Below are 23,272 nucleotides of genomic sequence, written 5' to 3'. Positions count from 1 at the left end.
CTACAGATTGAATTGTGATTATAACCAACCAGACCAATTAAAGAAAAATCAATTTAGAAAATTAAAAATAAGAAAATAAACAATGGCTTCACGTTTTTATTTGGTTTGATTGCTCTTTACAAAATAAAGGATAAATTGGTATAATATACATTCAAAGCAAAAAACATGCAGGTTTTATTGTGAATGGTTATTATTAATAACCACCTGATTCATGAATCTGTTGAAAGAAACTGAAGAACATCTGAAGTCATATGAAGTATTTTTGGTGATAATAACATTTTTGTTTTTCATTTAAGTTTTCATGTAATTTTCAAAGCAAACAGAAAATCAGCATCACTTTTTTTGATCAGTTGCCATTTTTTAACACGTCAAGACTTATAAAGTTTTTGTTTTTTTATTGAAAACATAAATAAACTTCATTAATTAGAGCTGGCATTGAAGTTGAAAATTCAGGAAAAAATAGTCAAATAATTTTTTAATAAAAAACAAAATGAGATTTATATTGTTATGTTGGTGAATGCAAAAGTAAATTCATTAAAAATTAAAACGTAATTCTGTCTGTAACTTAAATAAAACTGATGTTCTGGAGACACAAAGTAAAGAAAACCAGATGTAAAATATTCACTTCAACCTCAGAAAACTCAGAAGATCCAAACATGAAGAAATGAGCAGAACCGGAACCGGGCTGCGGGTCGGTGTCACAGCAGGCGCGGGTTGTCCTCGCTGTAGTCGTGAGGGTCTCCCTGGAAGGGCAGGCGGGGGGGGTGGTTACAGATCCCCATGAGGAAGATGATGACGGTGCCGAAGGTCATCACTGGGGTGATGAGGAAGAGGCAGAGGCGGTCCACCGTCCGGGCGATACCGCTCCAGTTGTCCTTCTCCTGAACACAGAACATCTGGATCTAGACTGTACCGCTGATCCTAGATCCTAGATCTATGATCCTAGAGACGGAAACATGATCCACCTGGAACAGAGCCGCTTTAGGGCCAAACTGAGAAATGAACTAAAAAATAACTCAATAAATTCAGGAAAGTTTCAGGAGAAAAGCTGGACTCACTTCTGCTAACAGTTAAACTCATTTCTAGTATTTTTATAACTTTTAAAATGTTATTTTAATCATTGTTCCAGATAAATCCTGAAGCTCTAATTCACTGGGCTGTTCAGTGACGTCCAGTGGAATAAAGTTTGATCTGATTTTTGGATAATTAGACGTTTCTGTTTCCTCTCACCTCGTTGTAATCGTTCTTGTCTCTCATGTGTTGGACGATGTAATTCGCTCCGTCCACCGCCGGCTTCATCTCTCCGTACAGCTGATCCATCACTCCATCGCTTTCCACCGGCTTCAGCACTGAACACACACAGAACCCGCTGAACACACACAGAACCCGCTGAACACACACAGAACCAGACAGAACACACACAGAACCCACTGAACACACACAGAACCCACTGAACACACACAGAACCAGACAGAACACACACAGAACCCACTGACACACACAGAACCAGACAGAACACACACAGAACCCACTGAACACACACAGAACCCACTGAACACACACAGAACCCACTGAACACACACAGAACCCGCTGAACACACACAGAACCCACTGACCCACCTCACGGGTCTGTTCAGTTCTGTCTGGTTCTGTCTGGTTCTGTCAGGTTCTGTTTGGTTCAGTCTGGTTCTGTTTGGTTCTGTCTGGTTCTGTCAGGTTCTGTCAGGTTCTGTTCAGTTCAGTCTGGTTCTGTCAGGTTCTGTTCAGTTCTGTCTGGTTCTGTTCAGTTCTGTCTGGTTCAGTCTGGTTCAGTCTGGTTCTGTCTGGTTCTGTCTGGTTCTGTCAGGTTCTGTCTGGTTCTGTTCAGTTCTGTCTGGTTCAGTCTGGTTCAGTCTGGTTCTGTCTGGTTCTGTCTGGTTCTGTCTGGTTCTGTCTGGTTCTGTCTGGTTCAGTCTGGTTCTGTCAGGTTCTGTCAGGTTCTGTTCAGTTCAGTCTGGTTCTGTCAGGTTCAGTCTGGTTCTGTTTGGATCTGTCTGGTTCTGTCTGGTTCTGTCTGGTTCTGTCTGGTTCTGTCAGGTTCTGTTCAGTTCAGTCTGGTTCTGTCAGGTTCAGTCTGGTTCAGTCTGGTTCTGTCTGGTTCTGTCTGGTTCAGTCTGGTTCTGTCTGGTTCTGTCTGGTTCTGTCAGGTTCTGTCTGGTTCTGTCTGGTTCTGTCTGGTTCTGTCAGGTTCTGTCAGGTTCTGTTCAGTTCAGTCTGGTTCTGTCAGGTTCAGTCTGGTTCTGTTTGGATCTGTCTGGTTCTGTCTGGTTCTGTCTGGTACCTGAGGCGGGTGTGGTCCGTTTGTTCAGCCCGTGTCTCTCTGACTGCCTCTCAAACATCAACTCGCTTCGGGACTTGATGCTGTAATATTCCTCCGCTGCAGCGATGTATCCCACCGAGCTGGATCGCCGTGGCAACGCTCCGTCCCACGCCGGCTCGTCGTCCGCTGAGTGGGACATGTGGAGGATCCGGGGCAACCGCTCCAGGAAAAACTGGACCAAAAGTTGATTAGTATTCATTTAAAGTTCAAATTTAAATGAAGACACTTTAAAATCCTGCAGTTAGTTTATCATCACTACAGAACCAGAACCAAACATGGAGACGCATTCAGCTTCTATGCGCCATAAATCTGGAACCAACTGCAGTCCAGTTCGACCCAAACAACTCGTGGAGTTAACAGTTGCTGAATTTAAACTTCTCTATTCTGGTCTTTCTTCCTTTCTTTCTTTCTTTTATTCTTTCTTTCTTTCTTTCTTTCTTTCTTCCTTTCATAAAGTTTCAGTTTGTCTGTCAGTGTGTGAAATGAGAGCCATAAAATGAATTAAATGTTGTGATTTTTCTGCTCTTCACCTTCTTGGTCCACTCTGACATGACGTGTGTGCTGGGCGTCCTGAAGTGCAGGTTGAGAACGACGACGCAGTTCAACACGACGATGGTAACCAGAACCATGATGAACATCAAGTATCTGAGGAAAACATAAAAACTGATCAAGTTAAAGGCTGAAACACAGAAGAACGTCGGTGAACCAAAATGTTGCTCCGTCAAACATTCGATTCTTTCTACTGAAAACATCTGAAATAAAACAAAACTGACTTACATTTTCAGCAACATAAACGAGTTTGTTTTAAATAAATATTTCCTTTTTATTAATGAAAACCTAAAGTTCTAGTTCCACTGATAAATTATTTCACTTATAACATGAAAAATGTTTCATCAATCAACATCAAGACAGTTCAAAGTGCTTTACTTCATAAAACATAAAAATCCATAAAAACATCAGGCAGTCACTAATTAATAAACAGATGTTACATATTAATAAACAGATGTTACATATTAATAAACAGATGTTACATATTAATAAACAGATGTTACATATTAATAAACAGATGTTACATATTAATAAACATTTGATCAAAACCACCAACACTTATAAACATGTTGGTTAAAGTTTCATTTTTTTATGGTTCCAGTTGAGATCAGTGTTTCGGCTGATTTTCAGTTTCTTCCAGGTTTTGTCAGACACATAATCTGCTAGTGAATTTTATTAAAGAATTATTGACTTAAAACAAAACTCTATATCTATCTACCAAAATTACTTGGTAAGATTTTGTGTTTTTGCAGTGAAACCAGCAAAAGAACCAAAAAAGGTCCAATTTAATCTTTGTTACAACTTTTATTTAAATTATTTTTATGCTACAACAAAATTAGGAAGTCCTGGACTGGAAATAAGTTAAAAATGTGTTTTTAAAAGTTATTTAAGGACAATCAGGAACTCTAAACTGTTTGTTCCTGTAGATATAGAAAATAAAAAGACTTTTTTCCTACTTGACTATGAGGGGGATGGACATGGACGTCTCCGGCAGCCGCTGGGAAATCAGCAGCAAGAAGACAGACTGAGCCAGCAGGACGGAGATGGACAGAGTCATCTTCTCCCCACCTGGAGAAAAATCACAAAACTTCATCCTCACCGAAACACAGAATCACAAAACTTTAAATCAGCAGCTCTGAGTTCAACCAGAGGAAACCAAAACTGGTTACAACTTTGACAAGTCCAAACACTTTTCTACGAAGGGGTTTAAATTCAGACTAGCTCAATACGGTTAAACACATGAAGGAGACTTCATGAATGTTTACAGCTGTTTTCATTCAGTAAATAATGACATTTTAATGCAAAGTTGTGTTAAAAGTGAATTTAAAAATCATTAAAAGTGTCAACTTTGATTTATTCGGTAAATAAAGACATTTAATTTCAAAGTTGGATTAAAACTTGCGTTGAAAGTGTCAATTCTAATAACATTTAAATGCAAAATGAATTAAAAGTTCAGTAAAAATCCATTAAAACTTTATTCGGTAAATAATCTTATTTTAATGCAAATAAATGTTAAGTGAAAACTTCCATTTAAAAAGTATCAACGTTGCTTCATTCAGCAAATAAAAACATTTAATTCAAAACTTCCATTAAAAGTCCATTAATGTGTCAACTTTGTATTAAAAGTTTCATTATTTACTGAATGCTGCAAGTTTTAAAACAACTTTGCATTAAAATATAATTTTCTATTGAATGACACTTCCTGTTCCTGACAGGAAGTCATGTCCGTCTACGTACAGACCTTCAGAATAAAGTTCAATCTAGCTATTAACAACAGATCTTCTGTAAGAGTCGTTCAGAGTTGGTGAAGCAGCTGCGGTTCTGAACTGACTGTCGGCGGGCAGGTAGTAGACCAGCGAGGCCAGGAAGGAGATGAGCACACAGGGGATGATGATGTTGACGATGTAGAAGAGCGGCTTGCGTTTGATGACCAGGTAGAAGGTGATGTCCTGGTGCTTGTTGCTCTCCATGGGGATGTGCTTGTAGGTGTTTTTCTTGGCCGGCCGGTGGATGATCTCCCACTCGCCGTTCTCTGCAGACACAAACTTTACATCATCAGCTCCTGATTTACACATTATTCTCAATCTAATCTCCATTTTCATTCCCATCAGAGTTCCTGCTGCAGTTTTTTAATAAATCTAAGGATTTGGTTACATTTTGACAGTTTAAGAGCAAAAATATGACTTTGTTGGCCTTTCTCTGTGACCGAATATTTCTAATTTAATGGATATCAGAGGTCAAAGAAAAAGCTCTGGATGTAAATGTGAAGATATTTTAGTTATTGTGTCAGATGAGATTCATGTTTTTCAGATGTTTAGCAGAGAAATTAGTGTTCTAGAATGTGAGTTTCTTCAGAGACAAACTGTTGCATCCTCAGTGCACTGAGGAGCGTTACCACAGATCCTTCCTCTGTCACTCAATATGTTCATGTTTTCATAACCAAGTAAAACTTTTACTGAAAAACCGACAAATCAGCTCAGATTCTTTCTTAAACTTGGCTAAATGTAGCAAATGCTTTGAAACAAAGTCGCCCAAATCCTGTTCTTATGACTGAAAATAAATTTATTCAATAGAACCCAAAACAAACTGAAAACTACAAGCATTTATTTTAATACAACATGCAGAATTAAAGCAGTAGTAAATAATAAATTTATGCCAAAAACCTCTGGAATTTTCTATAAAAAGTGTCTAAAATGTTCTTTTGAAATTTTTTCTAGAAGATTTCTGAGATTAATCACAATATTTCTGAGTTTTTGGTGGAAATTTCCTTTTCTTCTTTCTACAAGGCCCTGATACACCGTCGTAAAAATCACGTTCAGATTTTGGGTTACTTTATTTACTTGATTTTAGTTTGGGGGGTTTTGGCCCCAGTAACGATTGAGTCTAAACTTTTGACCGCCATGGCAGAAAGTCTGGACGCCCCGGGTTTAAAGATAAAAACGTTGCCTGTGAAGCTGGCCGGGTCGATGACGATCCACTCCACCGTGTGCTTGTGAGTTTCGTTCCCGTCTTCCTTCAGCAGCATCTTGATCTCTTTGGCGTTGTAGGTCAGGGAGCTGCAGGAACACACACAGCGTTTACCTCTCCTGACCTGCAGGAGGCGCCGTTTCATCGCCACCTACGTGAATTTGAGCGTGCAGTTCTGCCAGTCGAAGGGGAAGTAGTTGACGTTGATGGAGCAGGAGGAGCGGAAGATGGCGGGAGGCAGCCAGTAGCAGAGACCAGACGGATCCACCAGGACGTTGCTGTAGTAGGCAACCTGGAACTGGGCGTCGTTACTAAACACAGGGAGCGATGACATCACGATGACATCACTGCAATCACATAAACTACTCATACTGCGTCCCACGACACGCACTATTAAAGAAATATACTTTTTTTTGTTTGTTTTTTTTTACAATATATTCAACGAGTTTTTGCCTTTATGAAACATACAGAACATCTTGACAATAATTAACCTTCAGGGTATAAAATGAAAAATAAAATAAAGTGAACTAGAACCTGGACAATAATAATGTTCATCTATACTTAATATTCTGTAGTAAAACTAGTTTGTCAAACAAAATGGCCGCCCTGCGTGTGGAAACCCAAAGAGTGCTCTGGAGAAAAAAACAGCAATTCTCCAGAAATGTAATCTTCAAACAACAAAACTTTGTTTAATGGGTTTGTTTGAGCTGATTTGAATGAAATAAAGTTTTACTTGTTTTCCAGGACGATCTCTGGCAGCCACACCATGCTGGGCGGCAGCCGCAGCATCTCGATGCCGTCGAACTCGCTGGCGTTCCACGACAGCCGGTAGTCGGTCCAAGCCTGCGTCAGAGAAACCAGGTCAGACCGGAGGTTTGGTTTGGTTCAAAGATTAAAAAAACACTCTGACCTACATGATCGATCCACACGTTTGTCAGCAGCGTCTCGTCCACTTCTTTCTAGAGAAGGAAAGACAAAAACTACATCATATAAGAAACACGGTAGTGGCAGCATCATGCTGCAGCTGTAGGAGGGAGAGAACAGATGCATGCCACACTTTTCAGATAGGGCTGTGTAACCCTCTTGTTGTTTGTCACCTAATGTGTTATGAACAGAAATAATGTGACTCCACACAACTGGTCCACAGCTCCACCAGCGCTCCTCAGAACTCTGGGTTTTTTTTTTATTTATTTTCAGATGTGATCGTATAGATTTATTTTTTTTTTTTAAATAACACAGTCAAACAGTAAAATAACTGACAATAACCGACCATAGCAATAAAGCAACTGCCATAGCAGCCGACAGTCGCCAGCCACATTCACAAAATGATCCACCTACTTATTTATTCATTTATTCTCCTATATATACATATATATATACATATTGAACTCACCTAATGTGTTATGAACAGAAATAATGTGACTCCACACAACTGGTCCACAGCTGAAAAAAACAAAAGACGCAGTTAGCGTTATGACCGGTTGTCAGCCACAAACACCAACTGGCGCTGCTCTCACTCATAGGGTCATATTTTTCCAGTCCAACCACAAGAAAATTTTATAAATTATATTTCTAAATATTAAATGATCTCTCAGTATTTTATTAATTGTTGAACTAGAAAAATATTACCCTAAGTAAAAAAAATTAGCAAAGAGCTGCCTCTCAAGACTCTACCTCCACCAGCGCTCCTCAGAACTCTGATGGGGAAGCCGAGAGCGCCTGAAGGACCTGCTATGCAGTCACTCATCACACCACTAGGTGGCTCAAACACATAAATTGAAAATCCCAAACACATACACACTATTATTATTATTATTATTATGAGCAAAATTCAAATACACACTCATACACAATTTTCTCTCTGTTACACCCACCCCTGCTGAATTTTGACCAAAATGGTTAAAGTGCAGAATTATCACCATAACGGGAAATAAATAAATGAATAAATAAATTACATGAATTGGCTGTCATGGATATACAAAGTCCAACTGAAATAGTATCCTTTACAAAGGATGAAGTGGCAAGAAAATGGTGCCTTATTCCTTGCCAGCTCCCAGAAGCAGGATGCAGCCTACATCCCACATAATCCATGCCCAAAAAGTAAAAGGGGTCCCTAAACCTGGACCTGTACCAACAGTGGTGATATACATTACAAAAATAAATACATAAACTCAGAACAAGGAAAAAGTCAGATTACAAAAGAATCTATTACTACTAATGTCTCTGCTGGAACATTTGAAACACTGAATTAGAAACCCGGTCAAAAAGCTGACTAGCATCATCATTAGTAACTATGTTGGTCATCACCTGGATCAGTCTATTGACAGGCTTGACTATCCTACCAACACGAGTTCTGACTGTGTAAGTAGTGGTATGCTCAGTGTCAGTAACAGACTGAGCAACTAGTGAAGTGTGTGGACAAACACTCTGTGTGTCAACTGAAGCATTGTCACAGTCCATCTCACTAGGAGGCAACAGAGATTCCTCGTCTGCCTGTGCTGCAGAGACAACATCCCCCTCAGAGTCATTCACAGGAGCAACATCAAGGGGCTCATCAGATAGGGAGCTGACCCAGTCTTGTGTTCTGATTCTTGATTCACTTTTCTGAATGACTGATTCCAGAACATCTGAAATAGAGTTAATGTCAGAGCTTCCAGGTGTGACGGCAGTGGAGTCAATAAGTTGACTGGATGTATCAACAGGCAAGAAGTTCACTAGCATCAAAAGGTTACGATGCACAACTCGAATTTGACCAGTGGTGGGGTGTTTTATTTGATATGTGTAAGTTGTAGGGTTCATGCCCACAACTGTGTACACTGTAGACTCCCAGCGGTCAGCAGTTTTGCGTTTGCCTCGTTCACGCTTGTTTGACACTAAAACACGGTCGCCGACCCCAATAGATTTCCCTTTTATTTGGCGATTGTAGAGACCAGCCTGTCGATCTTGTTCCTTGTTTGCATGATTTTGAGCTATGACCATAGCATCTTGAAGATCTTTAGTTAGGGACAGTACATATTTGTCATATCCACCAATTTCAGGATCTTGAAGAATGTTCTTAAAAAGCACATCAACAGGGAGGCGTGGCACTCTCCCATACATCAAATAAAAAGGGGCATAACCTGTGGTTTCATTGACTGTGCAGTTGTACATGAAAGTCAATGTCTGAAGTTGTTTTGGCCAATTCTGTTTTGCATCTGGTGCAAGTGCTCTTATCATGTTTCCCAGTGTTCTGTTGAAGCGTTCCACACTGCCGTTACCCATTGGATGGTAAGGAGTCGTATGAGATTTTCTCACACCAGCAACTTTCAACAGTTCGCTTATGAGTTGACTTTCAAAGGATGGGCCTTGGTCAGAATGGATTCTCTCAGGAAAACCATAAATGCAAAAGTACTTGTCCCAAAGCTGCCTCGCCACTTGTTTTGCAGATTGGTCACGGCAAGGAAAGGCCTGAGCGAGCCGTGTGAAATGGTCAGTTACAACCAGCACATCAATGGACCTGTTGTTAGAATCCTCTGCTGTCCAAAAGTCTATACACACAATCTCCAGTGGTGCAGATGTTTTTATACTCTCAAGAGGTGCTCGACCATCTGGATCAGGGGACTTTGCGATGACACATCTGGGACACTGGCGAACGTACTCTTTGACATCACGGTCAATATGGGGCCAGAAGAACCTCTGACGAGCAATAGCCAAACTTCTGAACTGCCCTTGATGACCAGCATTGTCATGTATCCCTTTGAGAACATCAGACTTGAGAGAATCAGGGACCACAAATTGGTGGTCTCTTACGGGTAATTTGGTCTTTAGACAGTCTATAGAGGATGTCATTGGACACTGCAAACTTCTCCCAGTGTTTGAGGTATTTGATGACCATTGTTTGTTCATTCGATCTTTCTCTTCTTGACGGACGACGATTAACATAGTATAACACTCTTGATAACACAGGATCGTTATGCTGTTTTTCTCTCAATACAGTTTCTGAAAACACAGGTTGATCGTCTTGAGATGGAAGGATCAGTTGAGGCAGATGTTCAAGGGTGTCAATAGCTCGTACTCTAGCAGCAGACTCCCATTCACTGTGTGTCTCAAGAAGAGCATGAACATCATCTTTTGTGACAGACTGAAACTTTGTGCTGTCAGGTAAGTTCAACACATTGGAGTCCTCGTCTTTGGTATTTGACTGTCTGAAGGCCTCTTGTACTGAACCAGGTGAAACAGGAGGGCCTCATTAAGTAGCTGGCTGTATGGGCTCTGCAACAGCCTTTTTCCCACGGCAGATTTGACGAAGGGATGGCGACTTAAGGCATCTGCCACCACATTTTTAGAGCCAGGGATATATTTAATATCAAAAACGTAAGAAGCCAGCTTTGCCACCCATCGCTGTTCACAGGCATCTAGGCGTGGCTTTGTGAGAATGTGGGTGAGTGGGTTGTTATCTGTCCACACTGTAAATGCATGTCCTTTCAGCCAGTGGCTAAATTTGTCACACACTGACCATTTCAGTGCTAAAAACTCGAGACGGTGGGCTGGATATTTCTTTTGAGCACGTGTGAGAGACTTGCTAGCAAATGCTATTGGACGAGCCACACTTTCGCCCTCCTGAACTTGTGAGAGGACTGCACCCAAACCGTCTAGTGATGCATCGGTAGACAGGACAAATGGACGGTTAAAGTCTGGGTGGGCCAGAATTACTGAATTAACCAAGGCTGCCTTAAGCTCCATGAATGCAGAGAGCTGCTCGTCTGTCCAATCAGCTGGAGTCAGTTTGCGGAACTGGAGTTTTCGCAGTGGGTGTCTTTGGTTTGCGTTTCTGTTTTGCACCAGCCAGTAGGTCAAACAGTGGTCTGGCTATCGCAGAATAGTTTGGGATGAAATGTTGGTAGTAGTTAACCATGCCGAGAAATGATCGAATGCGTGAATGTGATGGAGTGATACCATCTGGCTCCATGAGATCTGTAGTGAGCATATTGCTGATGGACTCAACTTTAGAAGGATCTGTAGAAACACCAGATTTGTCAATTATGTGACCAAGAAACTTCACAGATCTTCTCAGCAGCCAACATTTCTTAGGAGCCAGTTTGAGATTGTGGTAACGGAGACGACTGAACACCATCTCTAACCTCTCGAGAGCGACTTCCTCAGATGGTCCAAACACCAGCAAATCATCGAGGTAACATAGTAGGCTGAGAAAGTTCTGGTCACCAAATATTGAGGCCATCATCCTCATAAAGCTGGCTGGGCTGTTGCACAGGCCTTGGGGAAGTCTGTTGTATTCATACAACCCCATGGGTGTTGTAAAGGCGGAGTATTTGCGGTCATCTTCATGGAGTGGCATGTTGTAAAAACCAGATGTGAGGTCCATTGTACTAAAGAACATGTTTCCTCCCAAGGCAGCCAAGCAGTCAGCCTGATGTGGTAGGGGATGAGCATCCTTCAGGGTCCGTCTGTTGAGCCATCTAAAGTCTGTGCAGATCCTTAAGTCACCGTTCTTTTTCCAAACTAGGACAAGAGGTGAGGCAAATTCACTCGTTGATTTTCGTATAATTTCTTTCTCCTCCATCTCATTCAGAACTTGACGGAGTTTCTGGTACTCAGCAGGAGGCACGCGGCGATAGGGCAGCCGAAAGGGTCTCTCATCAGTGAGCCGGATCCTGTGAACAAATTCTTTCGCCTCGCCACAGTCTCAGTGGTGGCGGAGAAGACATCCTTGTAATTGATCACTAGATCTGCTAGCTTCCTCCGCCAATCATCTGATACATCACAAGACTGTAGGTCCAGATCCCCCAGACCAGCACTTCTCAGTCTTTCCTGTATATTGTCATTGTTTTCTACTGCAGAATCAACATCAGTGGATTTGACAGAGGTGGCCTGATATGAGCATGTTACATCTTGTATATCTAGGTCCTCCATAGCAAGACAGGTGTATATATCAGCCAGTCTAGCATTCTTACGTATGGTGACAGGACCACTGGAAGCATTTAAAATCTTGAGAGGGACTAACCTGTCTCCCCAGAGTGATATCACAGCTCTCGCCACCAAAATGCCACGGGGAGCGGAATGTGACGATGTGGGCTCAGACATCACAGTTAGACCAGGTGATAATTTTGTGCCCTTGGGAAGTTTGCCCCATACAAGATATTCAGTGCCAGCCTCCAGAGTAACAGCTGTGTTACATCTCACTGTGCCAACTTTGTCTAGGACATTCTCACCAGACCAACGGTCCAGGCCAGCAAGAAGGGAGAGGAACTCCTCGAGTTCTGGGAGACCTTTGTGAGGTGTAGAAACTGCTGCCCAGTAGGAGGAGTCTTTCTTTAACAAGTGCAATAGTTGCCTGATGACATTGGAGCCCAGAAGCAGATCAGTCTGTTGGTTTTTCACTACAAAGGTGGGGACCGACAACTGGCATCCATAGATCTCCATATTCAGATCCACTATCGAGGTCGGTCTTACTCTGGAACCACCACATCCCACAAATACAATGTCGGTAGCCTCCTGGTGAGAGATTACAACACCAGAATTAATCAGTGACTGTAGGGCTACGTCGCTCAACGAGCATGCCATCGAGCCGCTGTCTAGCATGGCACCAAGAATTAATTTGTCATTAACTTTGACATTTGTGTAAAATAAACTGTCACTTCTTTTTACTTTTTGTGTTTCTTGCATAATAATATTCTCAGACTCATTTAGTCTTTGAATATTTTGGTACAGTTCAGCAGCGTCAAGTATGTGGGAGGAATCACTTTGACCCATGCGGTCTCCCTCCAGGCACAGGTCGCTTAGTTTCCCTGCACATTTTCTGTTGGGACAGCTCTATTTGGACAAGAGCGCCTTGTGTGGTCAGGGCTGAAGCATGTGAAACAAAGGCGGTCTGAACGGCAGTGGGCTTCTGTGGTGTGTTTGTCATCATTGCATATACGACAGTTTATAACAGGTCTGGCTCGACCCCATGCGCGCTTGTTGCGAGCAGATGATACCTGGCCACCAACCTGAATTTTATCAAGGACCTGCCTGAGCATAGACATCATCTCTCCAAGCATGGCACCTTCTTGGGGGAGCCTGAGCTGCTGACTTTGTGGGACTGAAGCAAAAGGTTGGTACTGCACTTGTGAGAACTGGCTGTGCTGCTTTGCAGATTGTAGAGCAGGAGGGAAAGACTGTGGAGAAGGGGAATCTAATGTAGTGGCCAACTGCTGGTTCTGTACCATCACAGGGGAACACAAATTTGGTGGGGCCTCAGAACCAGGCTGTACATTATAAGAGGACAAAACATTATTTGATCTTTGTGCACCACCATGGACTTGGGATTCAATGTGTGTTTCACAGCAGAACAGTGGGGCTGCAGATGGTTTGTGGATTGGTATTTTGATCCTGGACACACGCTCTCTCTGGTGCTCATCTAGCCTCACCTGAATGTCTTTTGAGGTCCATTCATGTATTTGCTTGTACTTGAATACTGAAGCCAGTTCTGCATCAGGGCAGTGTTTTACAAACATTTTAGAAATTTCACTGCTCATATCATCAGTTTGTTTCCCTTGACGCTTTAAACCTTCTTCAGCCATTTCTGCAGCTTTGTTGAGGCGAATCCAGTAGTCAAAGGCGTCCTCTTTTTGAAATGGCAGTGTGGAGTAGAAGTCTTGCAGCGGCAGACAGGAGGATGTGTGACTGAAGTATTGAATCAGCATGTTATAAATTACATCTGGGGAGCATGTAGCGTTTAAAACAGGGTCACTTTTAAGACCAATCTTAACCACATCTCTGGCTCTGCCCATTAGCCTCCCCATAATCTCCTCTGTTTGTATGGAACTATTGTAGTTCTGCCTTCTAAGGTATCCTCTCATCATTTCAACCCACTCAGTAACAGAATGTTTGTCAGTATTCTCACCTCTAAAAATTGGAGGTGCTGTTTCTGATTTTACAATGACATTGAATTTTTGACTATCAAAGACAGAAGTGTTTTCAATATGTGCACCGTCTTGTTTCAAACAGGTGGCATTTTGGGTTTCTTTTTTCTCATCAACACCAGAAGACAACAATTTATTTGCAATGGACTCTCCAATCTGTGAACCTAACTGATAAATCATGTCACTTAATAGGTGTAAGTCATGGCCAGCATTAAATGTAGAATGACTCGGGCCCCCCAACGACATCTGCTCCATAGGTGTCTCAGCTGGATAGAAAGCTAATCCCTGAGGTCTATTACTTGTAGGTAACATGGGTGAGGCACAAAAATCCGACCCAACTGCCACTCCTGACTGAAAAGTGAGACCCATTACACCTCTACCTCTCCCAAAGGAGGGTTGATTGTAAACATTTTCAACATTTGATTGGAATCTCTCTGCCATTTCAAAATGGAATAATGAAAATAAAACACACTCAAATAAAAATCAGTCACTTATTGACAATAAATTTTCTCCCCTCAGTCCTTTAACCTTGTAACACAGGTGTGTTGACGCGTCTTGAGGTGAAGAGGCAGCTTGTAGGTGGACGACGCAGCAACCCGGCGAACAGCATCAAGCCGATCAGGGATCACGGAGTCACGGCACCAGTGTAACCCTCTTGTTGTTTGTCACCTAATGTGTTATGAACAGAAATAATGTGACTCCACACAACTGGTCCACAGCTCCACCAGCGCTCCTCAGAACTCTGGGTTTTTTTTTTATTTATTTTCAGATGTGATCGTATAGATTTATTTTTTATTTTTTTTTTAAATAACACAGTCAAACAGTAAAATAACTGACAATAACCGACCATAGCAATAAAGCAACTGCCATAGCAGCCGACAGTCGCCAGCCACATTCACAAAATGATCCACCTACTTATTTATTCATTTATTCTCCTATATATACATATATATATATACATATTGAACTCACCTAATGTGTTATGAACAGAAATAATGTGACTCCACACAACTGGTCCACAGCTGAAAAAAACAAAAGACGCAGTTAGCGTTATGACCGGTTGTCAGCCACAAACACCAACTGGCGCTGCTCTCACTCATAGGGTCATATTTTTCCAGTCCAACCACAAGAAAATTTTATAAATTATATTTCTAAATATTAAATGATCTCTCAGTATTTTATTAATTGTTGAACTAGAAAAATATGACCCTAAGTAAAAAAAATTAGCAAAGAGCTGCCTCTCTCGCACCTACCTCCACCAGCGCTCCTCAGAACTCTGATGGGGGAAGCCGAGAGAGCGCCTGAAGGACCCGTTGCGTGCAGTCACTCATCACACCACTAGGTGGCTCAAACACATAAATTGAAAATCCCAAACACATACACACTATTATTATTATTATTATTTTGAGCAAAATTCAAATACACACTCATACACAATTTTCTCTCTGTTACAGCTGCAACTAACGGTTATTTTAGTAATTGATTATTCTGATGATTAATTGATTAATCGGATTAAAATAAATTGGTATGTTTTACAGATTTTTTGTTTAAAGCTTAAACTTTTTTATCCAGTATTAAAAATTCATTAAAAGATTCAAATAAACAAATAATTCAATTTCTTTCTGCAATAACAGAATTCCTTTAGTGCCATTATGTGTCAAACTCAAGGCGCGGGGGCCAAATTTGGCCCTCAGCAGCTTTTTATGTGGCCCTCCAGACTCTCCAGTTTTTCACGTCACAAAATATTAACACATCTCTGCATTTTTTAACATTAATTAATAACTTGGAATTTATTTTACATTTTCTGAAAAATGGTGAAAACCTTTGGGTTTAAGTGACTGCTAACTCCCGCCTGCAGGTGGCAGTGTTTCTTACACTGCTGCATTAGACATGATCCATACGAGTAACAGGAAGTTATATTTATACATCAACACAAACAGAGTAAAATTCCTAACAAATATTTTAAAAAATCACCAAAACAATCTCTAAATCCTGATAAGTGTTTTTAGGAATGTAGAGAAAGTTATTTATTTATTGATAGGTGAACAGTTTGTTAATGTTTTATCATTTTATCATCCTGGACCACAAAGATATTCATCATCTTGTTACGGCTGAAAATGGAAATGAGTTTGAATCTGAACCAGGTGAAGATAAAACCTCTACAGACGAAGACATTTTCATTTAAAAGACTAATTGAATATAAATATTGTACAGCTTTGGGTTAATTGCTGCTCTGAGGGTGTCTGCATACTCCAGTCAGCCAAATCGGAGTTATTGAATTATTTAATAACTGGTTCATCAGGATTCATGGTTCCAGCCGACTGCCAGATGAAGGAGATTTTTCCCTAAAGGATCCGGAGCTGCCAGGTTTCCTACCAGAGAGATGAGGTTGGAGAGCGTCAGCGCCAGGAAAACGTCGACCACTTCCTGCTGCTTCTTCACGGGCCGCAGCTCCTTGTTGTATCCTTTCTCCACAAACAGGTGGTTGATCAGACGCTCCTCCTCGTTCCGGCACCAACACTCTGACAAACGGATCAAAACGTTAGCTTCAGGAAGCTAACAGTGTAGAAGACTTATTCATGAATCACCTTTGACCTCAGAGCGAGAACGACCTTAATGACCTTCACTAACAGAGTCTAGAAAGGAGAAATACTGAAAGAGTTCTGAACTGTGATGCTGCTGATCCAAATATCATCAGAACCAGAGCAGATCAGAGTAAAGTTACTTCAACGGTATTTACTCCAGGAAAAGTAAAAAGTATTTGGTGAAAAGTCGACTGGACTGAGCAACGGGTCGAACCGTTAATCATTTAACGTTTAAACTTTTAAAAACTTAGAAAACTTTCATAAAAGCTGCAGTTTGTTTCTGTTTCTGGATTCTTGGTTAAAACACAAAAGAACCGTTTGGAGCCTCACAGCAGGAGGGAAACGGGTCGGGTTTCTGAGACCACGAGCTGAGAGAGCAGGGACTGATACCAGCAGAACCAACCAGAACCAACAGAACCAACCGGAACCACCGGAACCAACCGGAACCAACGGAACCAACCGGAACCAACGAAACCAACCGGAACCAACGGAACCAACGGAACCAACCGGAACCAACCGGAACCAACCGGAACCAACGGAACCAACCGGAACCAACGGAACCAACCGGAACCAACGGAACCAACCGGAACCAACGGAACCAACGGAACCAACCGGAACCAACCGGAACCAACGAAACCAGCAGAACCAACCAGAACCAACCGGAACCAACGGAACCAACCAGAACCAACGGAACCAACCAGAACTCAACGGAACCAGCAGAACCAGCAGGAATGAGCAGAACCAACAAAACTGAACAGAACCGACCAGAACCAGCAGAACCAAACAGAACCATGGAACCGGCCGGTATCAACAGAACCAACAAAATCAAATGAAATTAAAATTTTGATCCTTAAAATATAAAAATTTTCACTGAACTTCATATTTTTGCTCCGTCTGACGATGAAATTTTTACTTTTTAAATGGTTAATAATTTGACCAGTTATTCAGAACTTCAGATCTTTTTACCAAATACTTTTGTCCTCCTGAGTATTTTAGTTTTTTTGGCTCTTCTCTCCTCAGTTTCATAATAACTTTCTGTTCTTTTAGTTTCAGAACGTTTAGTTTTAGTTTTTCTGCTGTTTCAGTTTCAGTTTTGCAGATTTATTGTCTGAAAACATCTGAAAAAGAAACAAAATAATCACATTCTGATTATAATCTGATTATAATCAGAACATGATGGGGCGTAGAGGTTAGCGCGCCCCACGTTTGGAGGCCTTCAGTCCTCGACGCGGCCGTCGCGGGTTTGATTCCCGGACCCGACAACATTTGCCGCATGTCTTCCCCCCTTCCTGTCAGCCTGCTGTTGCATAAGAGACACTAGAGCCACAAAAAGACCCCTGGTGGGGAAAAAAAACAACAATAATCAGAACGTGATTATTTTTCTTCTTTTTGTGGCTGATTTTTTCTGCTAAAATCTTAGAAAGTTTATAAAAAAGATCTCTGTGAAATGTGAAATGTATGAAGGGTTGGTTTGGTTTCCGGTTTTTAAACAGAAAACGTGTATTTTTAGTTTACACGTTTGAACTAGAAACTAAACTTTTGGTTTAGTTTCTAGTTCAGCTGAAATAAAACTAAACTAAATCACAACACAGAGGATCTTGTTGTAAGTCAGAACGTTCTGGTTCCATTAGCAGATTATTTCTCTGGTAAGATTTAGAGTTTTTTCAGTGAAATGTTGTCATTTCTGTCCGTTCTGGATCTACAGCAGTAACAAACCAGATGGAGGTTTAGCTGGACTGACCTGAGGAGAAGAGCGTCAGCAGCAGCAAGGCGACCGGCGCTGATCGGTGCGGCTCCATGGCGGACTGCCTGACTGGACCAGAACCCGCTCTACCGCCGACCTTCACGCAGGAAACTGTGAGTGACAAGCAGCAGCTGCAGAAACACAGAGGGCAGAAAATAGAAAAGCGACAACAGGCTGGCGGAGCGGCAGCTCTTCTCCTTACAGGAAGCAGAACGAGACGAGCCGGGAACATGCAGAACATTCCAGGATTTATTTCTGCTGCAGAACTGAGATGTTAAACAAACATGGCTGCACTGTGTTTACAACACTGCTTAAATTGATTATATTTACATTTAATGGGACTGATTGAGACAAAACTGGAGTATTCATTCTGTAAAGAGGCCAGCTGCTGGAAGAGCAACAGCTGCAGGATCACTGCCGGCTAGTCTGAAGGAGCAGAATGAAACATGATTCAGGATGAAACTGTCATGTCTACCAGATTCCTCTGGACTTGACTGTGTGGTGTCTCCAGTATTTTAGTGTTTTTAGGATATAAATAAAAACACGAGACGTGTGAAAAACAGAAAAAGGGCCGAATACACGGTTATGTTCACAATAAACAATAAATCAATTCAAATTAGATCAATCATGATTTATTGTTTTTCTCTTTTCACCAGAATCTGGATGATAAAAGTCTTTGTGCTGCTTTAGTTTCTTTTCTCTGAAGGACAGTTTAGTTCACAGATTTCATGATTCATTTCATTTGTTGTTTCTGTTGTTTTGTTTGTTTATTTAGGATGTTTAAAATGTCTTCCAGTTCCAGTGGTAAATGTTGATTAAATTTTTCTTTGAGAATGTGTTCTTGCATTATTATGCCATTATTACCATTATATTAGTTGAAAATGGTCTCAAAACAACAATATTGTCGTTTCTCTCAGCAGTAACGTTTCGTACTGCGACAGAAATATCTGCTGCATCTTAAGATCTGGAAGTTTTTAATCTGCAAACTGTAATGAAATGTTTCTGATCCAATTCTGCAAGCTGCAAATGTAACATTTAAAACATTTTTTAAATGTGCATCTATTATCATGTCTACTGTGAGAAAAGTTTTAAAAATACGTAATTTGTCTTTTTGTTTTAGACAAACTATGTCTAAGAAAATAAACTCAACCTGATAATTCCTGTTTTGTATTAAATCAGAACAAATTCAAAACACCCAGCAAGACTGAGAGGAAAACAAGATGGAGACTCTGGAGTGGTCTAGACAAAGTCTGACAGGAACTGACTGTGCATGTGGTTCAAAGAGGAAAACCTCAGTGTGGCTGAGTAAGAACAGTTCTGCAGAGCAAAGTGAGTCAGAACCGCAGTCAGACACTCAGAGCAAGTCTTCAAACACGCAGCTGCAGTTGTTGCTGATCAACCAACACATTTTTAATAAATCAAAGTCACATTTTTGTACAAAAGGATCAAAGTGGAAACAGTTTCTGCTGTTTAAGTAGAAACATTTTTTAGCATTTTGGAGATTTATTGCTAAAAAATGTCTCGTACCTAAATGAATAAATATTTCAAGAGTTATTTGTCTGTAAAAATGGTGAGCTGAGTTGTTGAAACTTTGGACATCCCGGAAATAGATGTTCTGATCAATTATTGCATCATCATATTCTATCAAATATATCTGATGTTGTCTGCAGGTAAGTCACAATGCAGGTGTAGTAGAGTGAAGTCAAACCTCTCAGACAACATGTGAGCCAAATGAGGAAGCGGATCTCGATCTGAACGTTCAGGTTGCACAGCAAGAACCGCTTCAGAACCTTCAGAACCGCTTCAGAACTGAACACCAGAGATGGAGAAAATCTCCAGAGTCCTGGCGCTTCCTGCCTTGTTCATTCTGACGTTATCCGCCGTGTTTTTCCTCCAAACCAAAGACACTTCTTTGTTTTCTCCTTCAGCGCTACAAGAGGCGGTGAAAAGCAACCGGAGTGTTTTTGGGAAGATGATGGATCGTGTTTGGGTGAGGAAAACTCCAGGCGTCTCCCGGAAAACAGCAGCGACCTCGGCTAAACCGGCTCAGCCTCCGGGTCCGTGTCCCGACACACCTCCGTCTCTGGTGGGTCCGCTTCTGGTGGAGTTTGAAACTGAACGCAGTCTGGACCGGGTCAGGGAGCAGCTGGGCTCGGTGCTGCAGCAGGGAGGCCGGTTCAAACCCCCGGACTGCACCGCAAGGCAAAAGGTGACGGGAACGTTCATGAAAACCTGTTCAAAATTAATAAATGCAGTCATAGTTAGTTTATTTACACGATTTCAAAACACGTGGAAGAAAATGTTTTACTGTTTGAAACCAAGCATCTCAGTTTTCTAGGTTTTTGGGACATTTAAATAAAAAGTAATCAGTAAAATAGTTAAAGTTTCTAAATTACGTTTGAATCCAAAAAACTTCCGTTAAACCTTCCTGGAAATGAAAACATGAAAACTGAGATGTTTGGTTTGAGATAATAAAACATTATCATATTTAACTTTTACATTTCAAGCTTCCAAAGTTATATATATATATATATTTATATAAATTATATATAATTTAGTTTGAATCTGCCCTTGTGAAAAATAAATATACCAAGTATGTTAAATGTTAGCATGCTTGATGCTAGGCTAACCATCAGTATAGTTCAGGTTAGTTAACTTGAAGTGAGTTATTGTGGAACAACTCATTTTGTGTATTTTAATAGTAATTAAATTATAGAAAATCACAATTTGAAGTGTACTATCACATTTGTGTACTTCAGGTATATATGGCTTTTTCTGTCATATAAATGTGCTTATATTTAAGGTTTACTAAAATATAATAATTTAAATTACTGCTCAGTCAAAATAGTACGTTTTCAGAAAACTAAAGTATTGTTTATATATTAGTAATATATTTTTTAAATGTGCATTTAAAATATACATTTTTACAATTTCATTCAAAGAGTATTTTTAAAATTATTATCCAAAGTATTATTTTAGTAATATATGTAGTAATATTACCAGGCCTGTTCAGAACTGAATGACTGCTGCTGAGGAAATTCAGACATCAGATCCCGGTCTGTTGGAGTTAGGATGGATCTAAAAGTTGCTCTCCAGGACCGGACCGGACCGGACCGGACCTCCTCCAGTTGTGCGCGACATTTAAACAGTAACAGGGTCCATAAAGTCTCACTGGTTCTGCCAGTTCAAACTCTACCTGCGTCCATCTCCAGGTGGTTGTCATCATCCCGTTCAGAAACCGGTATGAACATCTGACCCACTGGCTCTTCTACCTCCATCCGGTCCTGATGCGTCAGCAGCTGGACTACGGTGTGTACGTCATCAACCAGGACGGAGACGGGACGTTCAACCGGGCCAAGCTGATGAACATCGGATTTGTTGAAGCACTGATCGAATACGATTACGACTGTTTTGTGTTTTCCGATGTCGACCTGATACCTCTGGACGACAGAAACCTCTACAGATGTTCTGACCATCCCAGACATTTGTCTGTGGCGATAGATAAATTTAACTACATATTATCCTCACAAACAGCCTTTGGCGGCGTCTCCCTGCTGACGAAGGAGCAGTTCCTGAAAGTCAACGGTTTCTCAAACACTTTCTGGGGCTGGGGCGGCGAGGATGACGACCTGTACAACAGAATCACGGTCAGAGGAATGTCCATAACTCGGCCGGACGCTCGGATTGCAAGATACAAAATGATCAAACATGGAAGAGACTTGCACAACGAGGTGAATCCAGAAAACGCCATCAAAATGCAAAAAACGGCAGAGAATATTGACACTGATGGACTAAATTCACTCAACTTTACTGTCAACGAGGTTCTGAAGGACGTCTTGTACACTTTCGTCTCTGTGGACCTTCAGGCTCCATCACAGTGATTTAAACACTGCTGGCAGTTATGGCTTTGTGTGTGTTTTCTTAAACATGGGTTTATTATCTTGGAAAATAACAATCATGATATGAAAGTGTGAGGCTGCAAAAGTTGAATGTATGAACTTTAGTTACCAGGAAGCACAGAGACTTTTTTACCCAACTAATTTTCTCAGCCAACAAGAAATCGTTTGTCTTGCTGGTATCCGGCAGTAACACACTAATTTATTCATAAATACGATACAGCAGAACAATGGTATGTGAGAATAAAGAGACAATTTAAATGCACAAATAATATCTTGATGTTCTGGCATGTTTTGCTGTTATAGTGTTTTTATTTCACCATCCCACAACTTGTGAAAAAAAAAAAACCTTTTTGAAAAAATGGCAGCAGTTTCCAAAACTTCTTTTTCAGCTTCAAAATAATCAGTTTCAAATCTTTTTGTTTTTGTTTTGAGCAAACTTTATGGCACAGATTTAGCTCCATATAAATGTAGGAATTCCTCCAGTGTTGTCATTTCTGATATTTCCCTAATTGAGAAGATCATTTCAATGTAATTTCAAGCTAAATTCCCTTTCAGCCATGTGACCTCAAGAAGAGTAGAAAACACAAGGACAGTGATTCTTGGCAACATTTTTGCTCCCAACTAGTTAATAAAAGGAGCTGGTTAACCTCTAGAACCCGACGGACCCACCGGTGGGTCCAGCTGCCATGTGATCTCGGCTCGCTTAGGGTGTAAGAGGTTAAAAATCAACTCCTATTTGCTTTAAATCAAAATCAAATCAAATTTTATTTGTACAGCACATTTCAGCATCAAGGCATTTCAAAGAGCTTTACATCAAATCAAACACAGAAACACAATGCAACATAGAATCAACAATAAAAACAATATAAAGTCAGATTCCGTTAATAAATTTGTAATTGATTACATTTCTAATAAAACTCTAAACAAGTGGGTTTTTAGTTGAGATTTAAAGGAAGTCAGTGTTTCAGCTGTTTTACAGTTTTCTGGAAGTTTGTTCCAGATTTTTGGTGCATAGATGCTAAATGCTGCTTCTCCTCGTTTGGTTCTGGTTCTGGGGATGCAGAGCAGACCAGAACCAGAACCTGAGAGGTTCTGGAAGGTTAATACAACAGCAGCAAATCTTTAATGTATTGTGGTGCTAAACCATTCAGTGATTTATAAACTAACAACAGTATTTTAAAGTCTATTCTTTGAGCTACAGGGAGCCAGTGGAGAGACTTTAAAACTGGTGTTATGTGCTCTATCTTCCTGGTTTTAGTCAGAACTCC

The 23,272-nt window shown here is 40.8% G+C and overlaps 2 protein-coding genes across 3 annotated transcripts; one reads left to right on the top strand and one right to left on the bottom strand.

Annotated features, from left to right (window-relative positions):
• Positions 1-82: 82 nt before the first annotated feature.
• On the bottom strand, positions 83-18,222 carry chrnd (cholinergic receptor, nicotinic, delta (muscle)). The gene is made up of 12 exons (XM_044105087.1): positions 18,103-18,222; positions 16,153-16,298; positions 6,790-6,834; positions 6,609-6,718; positions 6,031-6,186; positions 5,855-5,964; positions 4,740-4,940; positions 3,865-3,976; positions 2,890-3,004; positions 2,321-2,531; positions 1,231-1,349; positions 83-881 (listed from the first exon to the last, which is right to left on the bottom strand). The coding sequence occupies exons 1-12, from the start codon at positions 18,158-18,160 to the stop codon at positions 699-701; spliced, it is 1,566 nt and encodes a 521-aa protein (XP_043961022.1). The 5' UTR covers positions 18,161-18,222; the 3' UTR covers positions 83-698.
• LOC122824447 (beta-1,4-galactosyltransferase 2-like) lies at positions 18,093-22,273 on the top strand. Of its 2 annotated transcripts, none has more exons than XM_044105158.1 (3): positions 18,093-18,218; positions 20,034-20,314; positions 21,318-22,244. In XM_044105158.1, the coding sequence occupies exons 2-3, from the start codon at positions 20,078-20,080 to the stop codon at positions 21,984-21,986; spliced, it is 906 nt and encodes a 301-aa protein (XP_043961093.1). In that variant the 5' UTR covers positions 18,093-18,218; positions 20,034-20,077; the 3' UTR covers positions 21,987-22,244. The 2 variants fall into 2 exon arrangements, with proteins under 2 accessions (XP_043961093.1, XP_043961092.1); XM_044105157.1 differs by lacking the exon at positions 18,093-18,218 and adding an exon at positions 19,250-19,434 and having other exon boundaries at positions 21,318-22,273.
• Positions 22,274-23,272: the final 999 nt, after the last annotated feature.

The sequence above is a fragment of the Gambusia affinis genome, linkage group LG21 (assembly GCF_019740435.1).
Source record: "Gambusia affinis linkage group LG21, SWU_Gaff_1.0, whole genome shotgun sequence".
Taxonomy (NCBI): Eukaryota; Metazoa; Chordata; class Actinopteri; order Cyprinodontiformes; family Poeciliidae; genus Gambusia; species Gambusia affinis.
This window is presented reverse-complemented; position numbering and strand designations above follow the sequence as displayed.

What these genes read in the sequence shown, in the direction of transcription:
- chrnd (XM_044105087.1), bottom strand. Translation starts at nt 18,160, where the DNA reads ATGGAGCCGCACCGATCAGCGCCGGTCGCCTTGCTGCTGCTGACGCTC. An exon ending in CAAACGTGTGGATCGATCAT is followed by an intron (nt 6,719 to 6,789) that starts GTAGGTCAGAGT and finishes TCTCTGACGCAG; the next exon opens with GCTTGGACCGACTACCGGCT. An exon ending in GAGATCGTCCTGGAAAACAA is followed by an intron (nt 6,187 to 6,608) that starts GTAAAACTTTAT and finishes CCCTGTGTTTAG; the next exon opens with TAACGACGCCCAGTTCCAGG.
- LOC122824447 (XM_044105157.1), top strand. Translation starts at nt 19,326, where the DNA reads ATGGAGACTCTGGAGTGGTCTAGACAAAGTCTGACAGGAACTGACTGT. An exon ending in GAACAGTTCTGCAGAGCAAA is followed by an intron (nt 19,435 to 20,033) that starts GTGAGTCAGAAC and finishes TTTCTCCTTCAG; the next exon opens with CGCTACAAGAGGCGGTGAAA. An exon ending in ACTGCACCGCAAGGCAAAAG is followed by an intron (nt 20,315 to 21,317) that starts GTGACGGGAACG and finishes GTCCATCTCCAG; the next exon opens with GTGGTTGTCATCATCCCGTT.